The following is a 15995-nucleotide window of genomic DNA, read 5'->3' as shown; positions in this document are numbered from 1 at the left end:
TAAAATGGACACGAACAGTCTAATAGACACATTTGAACAATATATATATACATATAAACACACTTGTAAGATCTTACAGACCGGTATAAGATCAAAGATGACCATATCAAATCATGTAAGCGAAGCGTAATAACCACTTAATTTAAAATGATCACAATTTCTATTATATAGCATCTGTCAACCAATTTGCAAGTCTTTTTGATTGTCTGCCTGCCGTATGTATATACTGCTACAAGCGACACAGCGGCATCTTGTGGTTGGGTAAAAGCACTAACTAATAATGTCGTTTTATATATTACTTATTGAGAATTACGGGAAAATAATTCGATATTGTCACAGGTTTATACGTAATGGGCTCTTACATTGACACTGGGATGAGCAAAGTGGTATGTAAAAGTGCAAAATAATGACAGACACAGAGTAAGTAAGTTTCGCTTGAAACAGCGAATATATTACATTGCGTCAATAGTGCAACTACGCATGTGCAGCACAGGGTTGGGCGATACTGCCGACTTTACCATCGATCCGACGACACATTAGGACAGTGATACCACCAAACTGGACATTAGAGTATTGCATATGCCGATATCGACACTGATATTGATGTTTAAAAAATTGAATCTTTTCCCAATGATTGAATGCAAAACCCGCTGCTGGTTCTAAATGTAATTCTTATTTTTTCCCACCAAAGCCACCAACAACGCAACAATATGAAAATCCAAAAAATAGTTCCCCTCGCGTCAGTATCGATTCAATACGCATACTACCCTTGGTATCAACACTACCGATATTTGGATCGATCCGCAAGCCTCTCGCGCACAGTCCACTAACAAGGAGATGAGGCGAAGGCGAGGAAACGCGATAGAATATTAAATCATATAGCGTGTATTTAATGGTGTTTGATCATCGGTTTCAAGTCCTTCTCTACACGAAGAAGGACATTTTATAGCTCAATACAACCCGGTTTTAATAAAAGCTAGGAGGAAACTGAAAGTGGTCGGTGGTCACTGCCGCGGCCGTAAAGTTGTCTAACTTCCGGTCTTTGGACACTTGCGATGATCAGGACGCTTAGCAAAAGTGTCCGATGTGTTGTCAAACACACTTGGCGGACCCAATGGACTCACATGACGCAGGTCCGGTGCTTCGCTAGCCCTCCGGCAGCTCTACACTTACTCGAAAACTGTCTAGGTGAGTTCTGCTATATTTAAATAAAGGTGTCAAGAGTCGTAAATCGGTTTGTTACTGGATGGAAAAGTCGTAAATCATTTTGCTCGTGCTCGTACGCCAGAACTCCACTACGGAGACAAACGACTGCACTTGGACTACGTGTGGCTGCGGGATCACTGCCGCTCTTCCTCTTCATACAACTTCCAAACCAACCAAAGGAAGTTGGACACCGGAAGTATTGACCTCAACATTCGTCCCGAGCACACGGAAGTAGAAGATGGTCAGCTCATCCTCACTTGTAAGTCAGTCTTGGTTCAAAAGCACAACACGAGCAGCACAGTCCGTAACTCTTTTATGGTGGTTGCAACATCTCTCCCTCGAGCCGCCGGATAGTTTGAACACTCTTAAGTTTAGTTAAAATATATTGGAGGTAAACTATTTGGGCCCTAAGGTTGCTACGTGCTATGACCCGTGGCTGTGGATTAGTGATGTAATGCAGTGTAAGCAAACAATATTAGGTTGTACAGGTGATTATAGGGGTGTTATTTCTACTGGGCTCAAATAACGGAACAAGCCATATTTAGAAAGTCAGAAACTGGTTCAACTACTAAAATATTCAGTTCATGAAGACTGAATCCTTCTCACCCATAATAAATGAGGAGCGACTGTATAATCCGCTACAGAAACTGTGTTAATGCATTATTCATTCATTCATTTGCTGGAGCCTATCCCAGCTGTCTTCAGGCGAGAGGCGGGGTACACGCTGGACTGGTTGCCAGCCAATCACAGGGCACATGTAGACAAACAACCATTCACACTCACATTCATACCAGTCGCCAATTAACCTAGCATGTTTTTGGGATGGGGGAGGGAACTGGAGTACCCGGAGAAAACTCACGCATGCACGGAGAGAACATGAAAACTCCACACAGAGATGCCAGATTGTGGAATCGAACTCGGCTCTCCTAGTTGTGTGACCTGCGTACTAACCACTTACACCGTGCAGCCCCTTTAATGCATTGAACAATACTTGCGCTCATGTACCTAAATGAAATACACAAAAAATAAAAAAAATATCACCTCAAAGTAATCCTTGTTTTTCACTTTTTCTACATTTTATAGTTTAGTCCATTTTTTTAAAATATGTATAAAAAAATAAAAATATTTTACTGCATTGTTATTATGGGGTGGTTTGTGTAGACATTTGGGGAGAAAAATAAATGTATTTCATTTTGGAATAAGACTGTAATACAACATGTGAACACTTGTATCTTCCACCCATTTCCCTAAAGCATGCATTTGTAAAACATGAACACTATTTCAAATGTCCTGACCCAAAATAAAATATGCACAAAATGTAGCTGACATACAGCCCAAACAAAGCAAACTATTATTAATTTCCTACCACAGATGCTGATATTAAGCATGCATTAAACAGGGCAAGCGCTGCACGTACACTAAAAATAAGTAAGCTTGTGAGATGGTGACTTGGACTTTCCCCTTTGGTTGTGTGTTGAATTATTATACCTACTAATTCAGCTCCACTGTCGGGTTCTTCAAGAGCATACTGTACTATAAAAATTATATTTGCCCATCAAAAGGTCATAGTGTAACCGGTATCAGACAATCAGGTCATTTTACTTCAACATGAAGATTTAACCTAAAAGGGACTTGGTAAATGTATGATATCCACCACTTAGGACATTATTGCCCTTTTGAAGAGAATTATCTTATTCCTCCCTGGTTTTAAAGCTAGATACAGTGGGGGAAATAATGACCTGATTGTTTAGGATAGGTTTTGCCTGCATAGACTGCATTTAGAGGTGAAAACAACCTGAAGTCCTAACTAATGGCTGCCCTACTTTGTGCGTCTCAGGGCCTGGAGGTCACATATCCAAATACAGCCTTAGCTGGCTAGCTGAAAACTGCTATGAAGCTACGAAGCAGCGCCCCGTACAGCCACGTATCCTGTGGAACGCTGACGGCTATAAGAACGCGCACGTGCCCGCCTCCCCATGGGATCCTTTTATGAGAAGTGACGATGAAGTGAAGAAGTTTTTGCAGAACTATCTTCTCTATGGGATTGCTTTTGTGAAAGATGTCCCTGTTACCGTTGAAGCCACGAAGGCCATTTGTGAGAGGGTCAGTCTTATCAGGTAGACCGCCATGTTCTTGTTTTACGATAGTAACGCGGCTGCCGTGCTGTATGTCTCTTCATGTGTGTATTGTGTTGCCTTACGACAAGGGAGACGACATACGGGGGAATGTGGTGCTTCACTTCAGATTTTTCCAGAGGAGACACCGCCTACAGCCAGCTGGCCCTGGACCGCCACACTGACACGTCTTATTTCCAGGAACCATGTGGGTAAGTGGGAGTGAAAAGCAGATAGTAAGTACATTTGTGCCTGGGTTGACATTGTTAAAGGGTCCGTGACATGACTGATCAACTTTGTTTAAAAATGTTACTTGTTATTGTCCAATTTTTGAAAGTGAACAGTGAGCTGTCAAACATGACGTTTATAGTTCATGGCAGCAGCCATGACGAGCTAGCTCTTCTGTTCAGTCTCAGTACCGGATGTGACGTCATCAGCTACACAAAAACGTACGAGACAGAGGATGTTTACAATGCCTGTAGCCAACATGTGTCAATAGTTTTTGAGGAGAAAGGAAATAGAGACCAGGTAGAATATGGACTGAAGAGATGGAGATGAAGATTGGTCACCTTCCAAACAGAATTCCATTCCTTCCATTTTTCTCTTAAACCTTCCTCTTTCGGAAAAGAAAGCCTACAGCATCACTTGGGTGCTGTGAACATCCAGCAGCAATACGACATTTTAATAATAATAATAATAATAATACATTTTATTTGTATAGCGCTTTTCAAAATACTCAAAGACACTTTACAGAAGAATGGAGTTGAATAAAAGCAAGTAAACAGAGTAGAAGACACACCAAAATACAACATTCATTGGTTAATACACAGTTAAAACATGAGAAAAAGCGGGGCGGGGCACAGCAGTCAGGTATAAAAAGTTAGACATTAAAAACAGATTTAAAGAGGTGGATTTTTAGTTGTTTTTTGAAGGTGGGAAGGTCGGGGCAAGTACGGAGGGAATGGGGCAAAGAGTTCCAGAGGGTGGGGGCAGCGATGGAAGGTCGGGGCAAGTACGGAGGGAATGGGGCAAAGAGTTCCAGAGGGTGGGGGCAGCAATGGAAGGTCGGGGCAAGTACGGAGGGAATGGGGCAAAGAGTTCCAGAGGGTGGGGGCAGCGATGGAGAAGGCTCTGTCTCCCCAGGTTCGGAGCTTGGTCTTACAGGGGAGTGCCAGGAGGTTGGAGTCTGAGGAGCGAAGGGGACATGGGGGATTGTGTGGATGGAGCAGGTCTGTGAGATATGGGGGGGTCAGATCGTGGAGGGCTTTGTAGGTTATGAGAAGAATTTTGAAGTGAATGCGTTGGGGGAACGGGAAGCCAGTGGAGGTTTTTGAGGACAGGGGTAATGTGTTCACGGGAGCGGGTGGAGGTGAGGAGGCGGGCAGCGGAGTTCTGAATATATTGTAGTTTGTTGAGGGTTTTGGAAGGTCTACCGTAGAGAATACTGTTGCAGTAGTCCATTCTGGAGGTGATGAATGCATGGATCAGGGATTCAGCGACAGAGAATGTAAGTGATGGACGGAGTTGGGCTATGTTCTTAAGATGGAAAAATGCAGTCCGGGTTAACTGTTTGATGTGGGGTTCAAATGAAAGGGTGGGGTCCAGGAGGATACCAAGGTTGCGGATGAGCGGGGATGGAGTGAGGGGTGGCCTTGTCAAATTGAAGATAGAAGTTATGGGTGGGTGTTGTGATTTTGGTATGACAGTTCGGTATTGAAAGTCGACTCCCATGCCACCCTCACCAAAGACGTCTGTCAGCATGGCCAATGACATCATACTGAAGAGTGTTGGGGCAGGGACACAGCCTTGTTTGACGCCATTTGTAACAAGGAAGGACTCTGAATGCCCTCCGTCATCCTAGCTAGCTTGCATGCTATAATGGTACTGTGTGCCCAGGACAATGAACTTTGCAGGACAGCCCAACTTGCCGATACATACTGTACATGGCGCTGCTGTTGCTGTGTTAAGGTGGGAAAGAAGTTGAAGGGTCATTCACTGTGGGGATGCTCCACTGTGCCTCAGTGATGCTGAACGGAATTAAATGATGTCCTCATTGTTGCAGAATTCAAGTGTTTCACTGCCTGAAGCATGAGGGCACGGGTGGCAAGACGCTCCTCGTGGACGGATTCCATGCAGCAGAACAAGTTCGCAAGCAGTCGCCGGAACATTTTGAGCTGCTTTCCAGCGTTCCCATCAGACATGAATACGTGGAAAACACCGCCAGCCACCGAAACCACATGGTAGCCATCAACCCCGTCCTTAACGTCTATCCCTGGAACAAGGAACTCTACCTGATACGGTACGTCAGTAACAGCAGGGATGTCTTGTGCAGTGTCACCTGATGATCACATGACTGGACTGCATTTTGGTGGTTAGAAAGGAACTCAAAAGTCAACATACTGCTGTATTTAATATAAAATGTTATATTAAAAATATATGAATATTATATTAACATAAAACATTAGAATATTATATAACATATTCCATTGAAAAATCCATGCTTCAAATCCTAAACAGGTACAACAACTACGACCGTTCGGTGATCAACACCATCCCGCATGCTGCTGTTCGCCGCTGGTATGTGGCTCATCGAGAGCTGACCACAGAGCTGAGGCGACCAGAAAATGAGCTGTGGGTGAAACTGACCCCGGGAAAAGTAGGTTCCTCATTTGAGAATAACAAAATCCGCATTTCCGTGTAAATGACCAACGCGCCGTCAACTTAGAGCTGCATCTTCTTTTTTTCTCCTGAGGTGATTTTCATCGACAACTGGCGGGTCATGCACGGGAGGGAAGCGTTCACCGGCGTCAGGCAGCTCTGTGGATGCTATCTGACCACAGATGACGTTCTCAGCAGAGCACGTGGTTTGGGGCTGCAGGTCTAACCCTAGACGAGGACGGCCCCTCAACTCTGGTACTTTGGTAGGCCACATGCTAATAACATGCAAGTCCAATGCTCTCACAAATCTATAAATCAATGCTGGCTATAAATGTACATGTATCCATATATATCAACAGCAGTTAATAATCCAACGAAAAGTCATCCCCAATTCCCCGGTTTCATTTCATTACAGTTTTTCAAAAATATCCGAATGCTCTTTCAAAGAATATGCATATAGAAATCACCTTTTACATAAACCGAGCATTGTCGATATGAAATCAAATAGAAATATAAGCATTTAGACATCACACTTTGTGAAATGCACTACTTATGGTCGGGTCCGGAACCAATGACCCGCTGAGGATGACTGTCCAGTTGTCCCTTGCCACACTGAATTTTGTGGCTTCACTAAATCACAGTTCTTCAAATAATACAGTAATGAATAAATCATCATCATAAATCATGATGTGGTTGAACGCAGACTATTAGTCGTAAAAATGCACATTGAATCCAATTGTATGTATATTTGTATGTCTAATGAAGCCTTTTCAAGCCTAAAAAATGAAATTGCACTGAAATATGTTTTGTACACTGGCCACTAGGTGTCAGTAATGTTCCATTGATGAGACAATAGCCACTGTAGGAAGTAAACTAACGTGTACATCTATATTATGTCTTATTTCCTTTTATGTCTACTGCTATATTGGCTAATATGAGTCTAATGGTGACTATAGGGGTGCTATTTCACATCCAGAGGGCTCAAATAATGTTAAAACGTTTTCTATGCTCCAACTATGACAATATAAGTAAGGAATCCTACTTTGCAGAAGCAATTAACGCAATAAACGAAGAATGATTGTATTGTGTGAATTCCTTGTGGTATTTTTCTGCCCCCTGCTGGCACGATACTTCACGTGATCTGATCGGATGACCTTGATCATACGTTCCCCTTGCTACGGCACACCAGGTAGTACACCTGTACAACCTTTTACCATACAGCCTCCCTGACGATGATGGAATGTATCACTTGTTACTTTTCCAATGAGCTGTCAGGAGATAAGCGGCGCTCCTAATTCAGTTCAGGCAGCCAACTCGGGAGACGAGGGCGTAAGCGACATGTAGAGTGAATGCAAAAGATGCTGTCATGTTTCCCTTTTTGAGGCGCTACTGTGACTCCCATCATCATCACCATGGAAACAGCCAAGGATACTGAAGTTGTCCTGGTAACTGGATGAATGAGAGCATTTAGACTGGATGTACGGGTGGTGCGAGGTGACCGGTTGGATCAATACGCTCCTGTGGTGACGCCGGTGTTCAAAGAAAGCGGAATTATAGGCTGCGTCTACTGAGGGTGACTAGAAATGTAAATATTAACATCAAGGCCAACTGAATAGGGACTATGTTTTACCAGAACGTATCAGTTGCATCAGAATCCAATCTTGATACATGACACATTCTGGGCTTTGTGCCAGAAGGAGGTGAAGATGGAATCAGTTTTTGCATGGTCGCTCAAGCACTAACAAGAATGGCTGAACAAAGGATGGATCTTTGTTTGCTCCGGTGGTTGCAAGCCATGCAACGAGCTGCACCAGACTAACCAGTTCACCGATCGGCCCGAACCGGGGCTGATCTCAGGGCTGACCTCAGGGCGCCATTTGGTCTTTTAATTTCCAAAATATCATTTAATGAGAACACTAAAAATAAAAGACGGACACGACCGCTTTATTTGCTTTTGTCATCATATAATGACGTAACATTTCAACCCCATGTCAATAAAATGACATGTCTCCTATTAACTTGCAAGTTTATTCTTGCAAATTTACAGTTTTTTCTATTGTTAGAATACGACTTTATTCTCGTAAAAATTACAACTGTTTTTCCCCTTTCTACAGTTTTTTTTCCAAATATTTTAACTTTCTTGTAAATTTTCTCCTCAGATTTATCAGAAAAAATTCTACTTGTATGAGAATAATGTCATTCATTCATTTTCTACCGCTTGTCCTCATGAGGGTAGCAAGGGGTGCTGGAGCCTATCCTAGCTGTCTTCGGCCAAGAGGCGGGGTACAGGGCACATTTAGACAAACAACCATTCCGACTCACATTCATACCTATGGACAATTTGGAGTGGCCAATTAACCTAGCATGTTTTTGGAATGTGGGAGGAAACCGGAGTACCCGGAGAAAACCCACGCATGCACGGGGAGAACATACAAACTCCACCCAGAGATGGCCAAGGAAGGAATTGAACCCTGGTCTCCTAGCTGTGAGGTCTGCGCACTAACCACTCGCCCACCGTGCCGCCACTCCCAATATTACGATTACCAAAGATTATTGGTGAAAAAGTAGAAATATCTGCACAGTGTAAGCGGCCATCTTATTAAGACCCCGGTATACACATATCTACCATTTTAAATGAGCAAATAATGCCACATTGCAGACATGCTAACGGCTATGAGCGGAGCACGTGGATACCGCTACGGTCAGCAAAACCGACATGAACCGCTGTCAAATGGAAATGACACATGAACGCAGCAGCACAGCAGGAAGGTGGAGATGTTGCCTGGTAACAGACGGGCCTGTATTTCCCCCAGTAGAAATGATACATGTCGTGATTAGTTGTAATTTATTTGTTGGGCGGGAGTGCGGCAGCAGCTCATAAGTCTGTCCTGCTTGTCTAGTAAATCAGTGGGGGGGTCGGGGCCGCCGCTGAAGGAATGAATGTCATTTCATCTCCACCGGGACTTTATGACTTGCCTCCAGCGAGCGGAAGTTGAAGCACTGCATCACGTTGCTTCTACCTGGGGGAGGTTGGGGGCGGGGGGGAGTCACTCCCAGGTGATGCAGACTTAATAAAAGGTCACGTGGAAGCCTTGTGATGGAGGGAGTGGGCCAATGGTCTATAATTAGCAAAAGGTGTGAGACTACGGTTAATCTGACAAGTGGGGGGGCGTGTAAACACTTGTTATCCATTAAACATGTGCATGATAGGTGAGCAAGTTTGACGGTGTCATTGCTATATAACCTGCTAGAACTGTACAACAATGCCAACTTCCAATAGTGTTTTTCTCCTACTCGCAACTTTCTTTGGCCCCATGGCGGGTAGTTTATTGAGCATCATGGACAGCAAGCAGGGTTTAGGGTTAGGGTTCACACATTATGAAAGCTCTGGGAGAGGTTTGGCAAGCCTAGCCTTTTTTATTGGCCCTCTTCTTTATGTTATTAGAACTGCTCCCCAACTCTGGAACTCATTGCCACCTGACCTCCGTAACTCTGCCACCCTTCCCATCTTCAAATCCAAACTCAAAACTCATCTGTTCAAACTTGCCTATTCTCTTTAACTGCGTCACATGGTCCCCCCTCCCCCTATTTATTGCATGTTCTTATTTATTGTATGTTGTCTTTTATCTTTTATTTTATATTGGCATTTTTTATCTTCTGCACAGCGACCTTGGGTGTCCTGAAAGGCACTTTTAAATAAAATGTATTATTATTATTATTTTAAAAAAAGCAAAAATGGAAAAAAGCGCAGTCATTTTACAAAAGTAAAGACTAATTTTAGGAAAATAAAGTCAGACTATTAAGGGGGAAAAAAGGACATGAAGTTGAAATATTAAATATTGAAAAGTATATAATAAAACACAAACTCCAACAATAATGTTGCAATTTTTGGAAAATGAGGTTTTGAATAACAGTATGGTAAAAAAATATTTTGAGAATAAAGTCGTAATATTATGAGAAAAAGAGGGAAGCTGAAATACAGTCGACACGTCACATTTTTCTGCTTCAAAAATAGATGAAATAACACATTATGCAGTTTTGTGGTAGAATTCTGCCCATCCATCTATCCATCTTCTACCACTTATCCGAGGTTGGGTCGTGGGGGCAGCTGCCTAAGCAGGGAGGCCCAGACTTCACTCTCCCCGGCCACTTCGTCCAGCTCCTCCCGGCAGATCCCGAGGCGTTCCCTGGCCAGTTGGAAGACATAGTCTCTCCAACGTGTCCTGGGTCTTCGCCGAGGTCTGCTACTGGTTGGACGTGCCCAGAACACCTCCCCAGGGAGGCATCCAGAGGGCATCCTAACCAGATGCCCCTCATGCCACCTCATCTGGCTCCTCTCAATGCGGAGCAGCAGCGGGTTTACTCCAAGTCTCTCCTGGATGACAGTGCTTCTCACCTTATCTCTAAGGGAGAGCCCAGCCACCCTGCGGAGAAAACTCATTTTGGCCGCCTGTACCTGCGATCTTGTCGTTTCGGTCACTGCCCAAAGCTCATAAACATAGGTGAGGGTAGGAACGTAGTTAAACTGGTAAATTGAGAGCTTTGCCTCTGGGCTTAGCTCTCTCTTCACCACAACAGGTCAATGTAGAGACCGCATCACTGCAGACGCCACACCAATTCGCTTGTCGATCTTGCGTTCCATCCTTCCCTCACTCTTGAACAAGACCCCAAGGTACTTCAGCTCCTCCATTTGGGGCAGATCTTGTCCCCGACCTGGAGATGGAACTCCAACCTTTTTCCGGGCGAGAACCATGGACTCGAACTTGGAGGTGCTAATTCTCATCCCGGCCACTTCACACTCTGAGAGTTGAAGGTCACGGCTCGATGAAGCCAGCAGGACCACATCATCTCCAAAAAGCACAGACCCACTCCGGTAGCCACCAAACCAAAACCCCAGAAATGAATGGGTGACAAATGGCAGCCCTGGCGGAGTCCAACCCTCACTGGAAACGGGTCTGACTTACTGCCGGCAATGCGAACCAGACTCTGACACCAGTCATACAGGCTCCTTCCCTACCAGAGAGGTGACATTTTACGTTTCTTCTAGCTTCTGTAGCCGAGGATCCGCCACCCAACTTATTCTGCACCCGAGCCTTTTGGCCCCTCCAATGGGTGGTGAGCTCATTGAAGGGGGGACCCATGTAACCTCTTTGGGCTGGGCCCCATAGGTATAGGCCCTTCCAGGCCTAGCTCCAGAAGGGGGCTCTGGTGACCCGCGTCCGGGCAAGAGAAAACCTGTCCAAAGTTTAATCTCATCATAAGGCTCATTATGAGCTACTCTTTGTCTGATCCCTCACCGAGGACCTGTTTGTCATGGGTGACCCTAACAGGGGCATAAAAGCCCCCTGGCAACTTAGCTCCTAGGATCATTGGGACTCAAACTCCTCCGCCACGATAAGGTGGTAGCTCAGGGCTCAGACTTATGTTTAAGTTTAAATGTTAAATGTTCCAATTTTCAAGCTTAGAAAAAGTCAAATGAGCTAAAATACAAATAAAAGGAACTCAAAAGACGCATTCAAAGACATGATGATATGTAGTATTCTACACTGGCCACTGGGTGTCAGTAATGTTCCTGTAATGTTGGATGAGACACAAGCACCAGACTTGTTTGTCGGAACAAAAGGCTTTTTATTGCAGCTCGGAATAATCAGGCACAATCATTCATCATCAAAACACGGGCTAGTGTTGCGGCCGTAACCCGTAGCCAAGCTGAAATGCAATTATGAACTCCTGATGTCACTTCCTGTTTGCCCAACACCAAGGAGTGCCTTGGAACACACACCAGCCCAAGTCTTATTTTCTCTTATTATGTCTGCTGTATCGGGTAGTAGGGGTGTGAAGGTGATTATAGGGGTGTTATTATTGTCTAGAAAGCTCTATGAATGATAATAAAAAGGGTATTTAGAAGGTCCATGCTCTATCAGTTGGGTCGGGAACCAGTTAACAGCGATAAAGACGGATGACTATACTCACAAAATATTTTTATGGTCAGCAGTCTTGCTTTAATGATGCTGTGCCAGCAACTGATACAGTGGTTTGTACAAATAAATTCATGATACAGGTTCTCAATATGAGTATAATAACATTTCAATTGTCTACCCCCCCGACCCAGAGGGAGCATGACATCAAATAATGGAGAACCACCGAGTTGGACAAATCGTCATGAAAGTGCATCATCTCCTTCAAGAATCCGGTTGGGCAATCACGAGGAAATGTCACAGTAACCTGTCATGTATTGTGGAATTTCATCCTCGTTCACCACGTGGCTCAGAATGTACGCAAAAACACACAAATGATTTCCGCCTGTACCTGTCGTCGTGCCCCATTTGACCGCACTGATGACTCCCGGATGACTAGCGGGAAGCTGAGTGCAGAGCCGATGTCAAATCGGCCTTGCAGCGAGCGCCAGGTCAGAGCTGGTGGGCGAGCAACTGTCTCCCTCTCAAACCAGAGAGCTGCTTTCAGTGTAATTCCTCCACCCAGACTCATTCATCCACCCACCACATGCCGAGGTTCCCAGTCAGCAGACTGCCAGGAGGTGTGAATCAGCACATTGCTCTGCCCCGCTGGGGTGATTACACATGGAGGATTTTTTATTTATTTATTTGGAGTCTACAAGTTGTGCCAATAAATATGTTTTTCAGCATTTTTCAAGTAATGATTAAATCCTCTTTAATGAACACAGACTTTGTATATCAGCTTCAGGGTGCACTTCCGAAGATCACCAGCAGGTGTCAGAAGAGGCCTGTAGATACGAAGGGCGTGCTTTCCCTGGAAATCACAGCCGACTCCGGCACAGCATTTGTACAGCTGCTAAGCAACATTACATCTTGCAGAAAGCCTGATGGTTGAAAGCAGCAAACCCGAGCACGGATAAGAGCACAAAGCCACAGTCAGTGGTGTGAAACATCATCTGACGCGCACAGAAGAAGGTACTGTGAGCCAACGCAGTGACACTGAACTATCAGCTCACATCGCCGTCAAACACGAGCATGAAGCGCTGCGTTCAAAACCATTGACAGAATCGGGCAAATAAATGAAAACGTGGGAGCGAGACAGCCAAGCGCAGCAGACGTTTGTCCTCTGAGGAATTCTGTTCGGTTTTAGGTGTCAGAGCAATGATTGTTTGATTTCTTTGTGCTCAGGTTTGGGACTCTTGCCCTCTTCTGGCACAAACACATCCTCCGATCTGCCAATCCGGAGCTACTGTTCCCAACTTCCGGAGATGTGTCCACCAAGACAGTCCCACACATCCAGAACTTGGGGGATTTCAGTGTGGAACTCATCCACCCCTGGAGCTTTGCCACCGAGGAGTTTTTGGACTTCCTCAGATACCTTGTCTGTGTCTCCCGAAACCAGACTCCCTCAACCCCTTGACAACAACTGGACTGTTCTGGTGTGGGGCCAGCTAGCTGGCCTTATGAGATGATTCTCAGATGTGATTGGTTGAAGAAACATCCCCATTACTAATAGTTACTTCTTATTCTGAAGGCCTTAGGCAGATTACTTTAACATGGCAACACCTAGAAGCTGAAATCTGATTGGACAAAAAAAATGAAAGACCCAGTAGGAAGAATGAATACAATGTGAAGGGAGAAATAATAGAATTGAAGTTGGGAATGCAGGTCAGTGCTTCTGATGGTGTTTAGGCCAGCGGAGAAGGCTTTGCTGGCCCTGAGCACACTCCGCGGTTAATATTTTCCATTCCTCGCCACCTTCTCCTCTCTTTGCAGCCTTCAAACCAAAACTCCATGGCAACAGACGAGGCTGGAGAGGAAGCGTGGCTTGACATTTTATCACGTCAGCATCAAAAGCATGTAGCGAAAGAACTTCCTTCTTACAACTTGGATCAAACCACTTATTGACCAAATCATTGATTATTTCTGTGGGCTTTAACTACCTGCCGAGTCAAGGAAAGAAAGAGTTTACTGTAACTCTTTTGTTTTTTGTAAAAGGAAGAATAATGTTAAGGTATTTCAAGGTACCTTGGTGACTAAATAATATTTGGGACTGTTTTCATAATTCTCTTGGTTCCAGTGAGTGAAACATTATGGCATTAACATTATTAGAGCCCTCTAGATGTGAAATAGCACCCCTATAGTAATATTTGAACTCCTATTACCAAATAATGTAGACATAATTAGCGAAAATATGACATAACAGACTAACATTTTAGCATTGGGAGCATTTCTTGTGTTTTGTACAGTACTTCCTGCGGTGGCGATTGTCTCATCAATGCATTGCCATGATCCTTATCATTGTTTTCATGTTATTGTAGCTTGTTTCCGCTAAGTAGGAGTCCTTATTTTTAAATGAAGTATTTGTTCAGTTAAAGCAATACCTCTTTACAACCTTCTAAATACATTTTCTGACATAATCAGTGCCTTCTAGACCCAATTTAGATGACAAAATATGAGGAAATAAGACTCGTGCTAGTGTGTTGCTGCAAATGTGTTGGGCAGGAAGTGACGTCGAGGGTTCAGGCATTAACATTATTAGAGCCCTCAAGATGTGAAATAGCACCCCTATAGTCATATTTGAACTCCTATTACTAAATAATGTAGACATAGTTAGCGAAAAAAAGACATAACCGACTAACATTTTAGCATTGGGAGCGTTTCTTGTATTTTGTACAGTACTTCCTGCAAATGTGTTGGGCAGGAAGTGACGCCAAGGGTTCAGAGTTTGAGTTTTAGCTTAAGCTTGGATTACGGCCGCAATGGTAGCTCATGTTACCTTGCAATATATGCCAGCTGTTATATAAGCCAGGCAGTCAGGTCTGGTGCTTGTGTGTCTCACCCAACCTTATGTTGGTATTTTACTTCAATTCAGGCAAGAAGACATTTGCTTAGCCGTGCCTCCTTTCCGAGTAGTAACAGGCCATATTCCATCGTATTCAGCAATGATTTATTCATTCATATATTTTTGAAAAGCTGTGGTAGGGTAAAGCTGTGAAATACGCCAACAGAACACAAACCAGCCTCTAAAGTCGCCAAGAAACTGCTTTTGGACCACTTTCTTCTCTTGCTCTTTTTTTCCTCCTCAGTCGCAGCCATCAATTCCTGACCCATGTTAATGCACCCTTTCAATATTTGATGTTGTTATATAGAGTGCTGACAATTGAAGACGGAAATGGAAGGCACATTTGGTGGGGCTGCTTCAGCGGCTCTGTATCCATCTGCTGAACAGAGGTATGCACTCGTGGAGATAGAGCCAACCTGTGTGAAGGACGGACAGACGGACGGACGTACGGGCAAATTCCAGCAACAGTAAACCCACCGAGACGCTGCTTGGATGCATGCTTTATGTCCCGCATTCACGTACACATGATGTGATTGAATTTGATGTCATCAAGACGACTTTATGTACATCCCGACATGTAAGAAATTATTGATACATCCTCAGTTCTCAAGGTGAACTCACTTAGCGGCGTAATCAACTGTCCAAGTGCCCAGCAGAGGCCACTGCGAGTAAATTAAAAGAAATCAATTAGATGAGTCAAACCCCAACATTAAATCTGCCTTGTGTCTCAAGGAGGGCAAAGCGAGGAGGAGCATTTCGCGCCAACAGACCAGCTCGTGCACACAGAAGCACAAAAAGAAGCTTTTGGCGTTACAGAGAATTACTGTAATTCATGAAGTGCTCCATGTCCTCTGCCCTTTCCTGGCTATTTTAGACAGAATGCTACACTCTCAGACAAATAGACGCCACTTCTCAGACAGATGTTAAAGTAGTGATGTATTACATATAGAAATCGCTGGAAAATGATTAAAAATGTTGAGCTCTGAATTGTGTATTTTATAACGACGATAAATGACAAGACACTATTCTATACATTTGCATGCATCAACAGCTTCGAGTGAATTTAAATCGAGATAAAAGAGACCACACGATCTGGCTAACACCAGCTTCTTTAATAGGTAACATCTGAACCCGTTTTTAACCACTATTTATGAGCAATGAGGGGGTGCATTCAAAGACACCACCTTAGTTAAGATTGATTTAGGTACACCATAA

The 15995-nt window shown here is 44.0% G+C and overlaps 1 protein-coding gene across 1 annotated transcript; it reads left to right on the top strand.

Annotated features, from left to right (window-relative positions):
- Positions 1-779: 779 nt before the first annotated feature.
- On the top strand, positions 780-7086 carry tmlhe (trimethyllysine hydroxylase, epsilon). The gene is made up of 7 exons (XM_058077809.2): positions 780-1188; positions 1289-1465; positions 3044-3323; positions 3413-3532; positions 5383-5619; positions 5838-5976; positions 6073-7086. The coding sequence occupies exons 1-7, from the start codon at positions 1056-1058 to the stop codon at positions 6202-6204; spliced, it is 1218 nt and encodes a 405-aa protein (XP_057933792.2). The 5' UTR covers positions 780-1055; the 3' UTR covers positions 6205-7086.
- The last annotated feature ends 8909 nt before the right edge of the window (positions 7087-15995 follow it).

The sequence above is a fragment of the Doryrhamphus excisus genome, linkage group LG1 (genome assembly GCF_037039965.1).
Source record: "Doryrhamphus excisus strain RoL-2023G ecotype Guam linkage group LG1, RoL_Dexc_Guam_v1.1, whole genome shotgun sequence".
Lineage (NCBI taxonomy): Eukaryota > Metazoa > Chordata > Actinopteri > Syngnathiformes > Syngnathidae > Doryrhamphus > Doryrhamphus excisus.
The sequence above is the reverse complement of the archived record's forward strand: the minus strand, read 5'-3'. Positions and strand labels throughout refer to the sequence as shown.

Excerpts from the sequence above, each read along its gene's own strand:
- tmlhe (XM_058077809.2), top strand. The coding sequence starts at position 1,056 with ATGATCAGGACGCTTAGCAAAAGTGTCCGATGTGTTGTCAAACACACT. Across the intron at positions 1,466-3,043 it reads TGGTCAGCTCATCCTCACTT|GGCCTGGAGGTCACATATCC; the intron begins GTAAGTCAGTCT and ends TGTGCGTCTCAG. Across the intron at positions 3,324-3,412 it reads GAGAGGGTCAGTCTTATCAG|GGAGACGACATACGGGGGAA; the intron begins GTAGACCGCCAT and ends CCTTACGACAAG.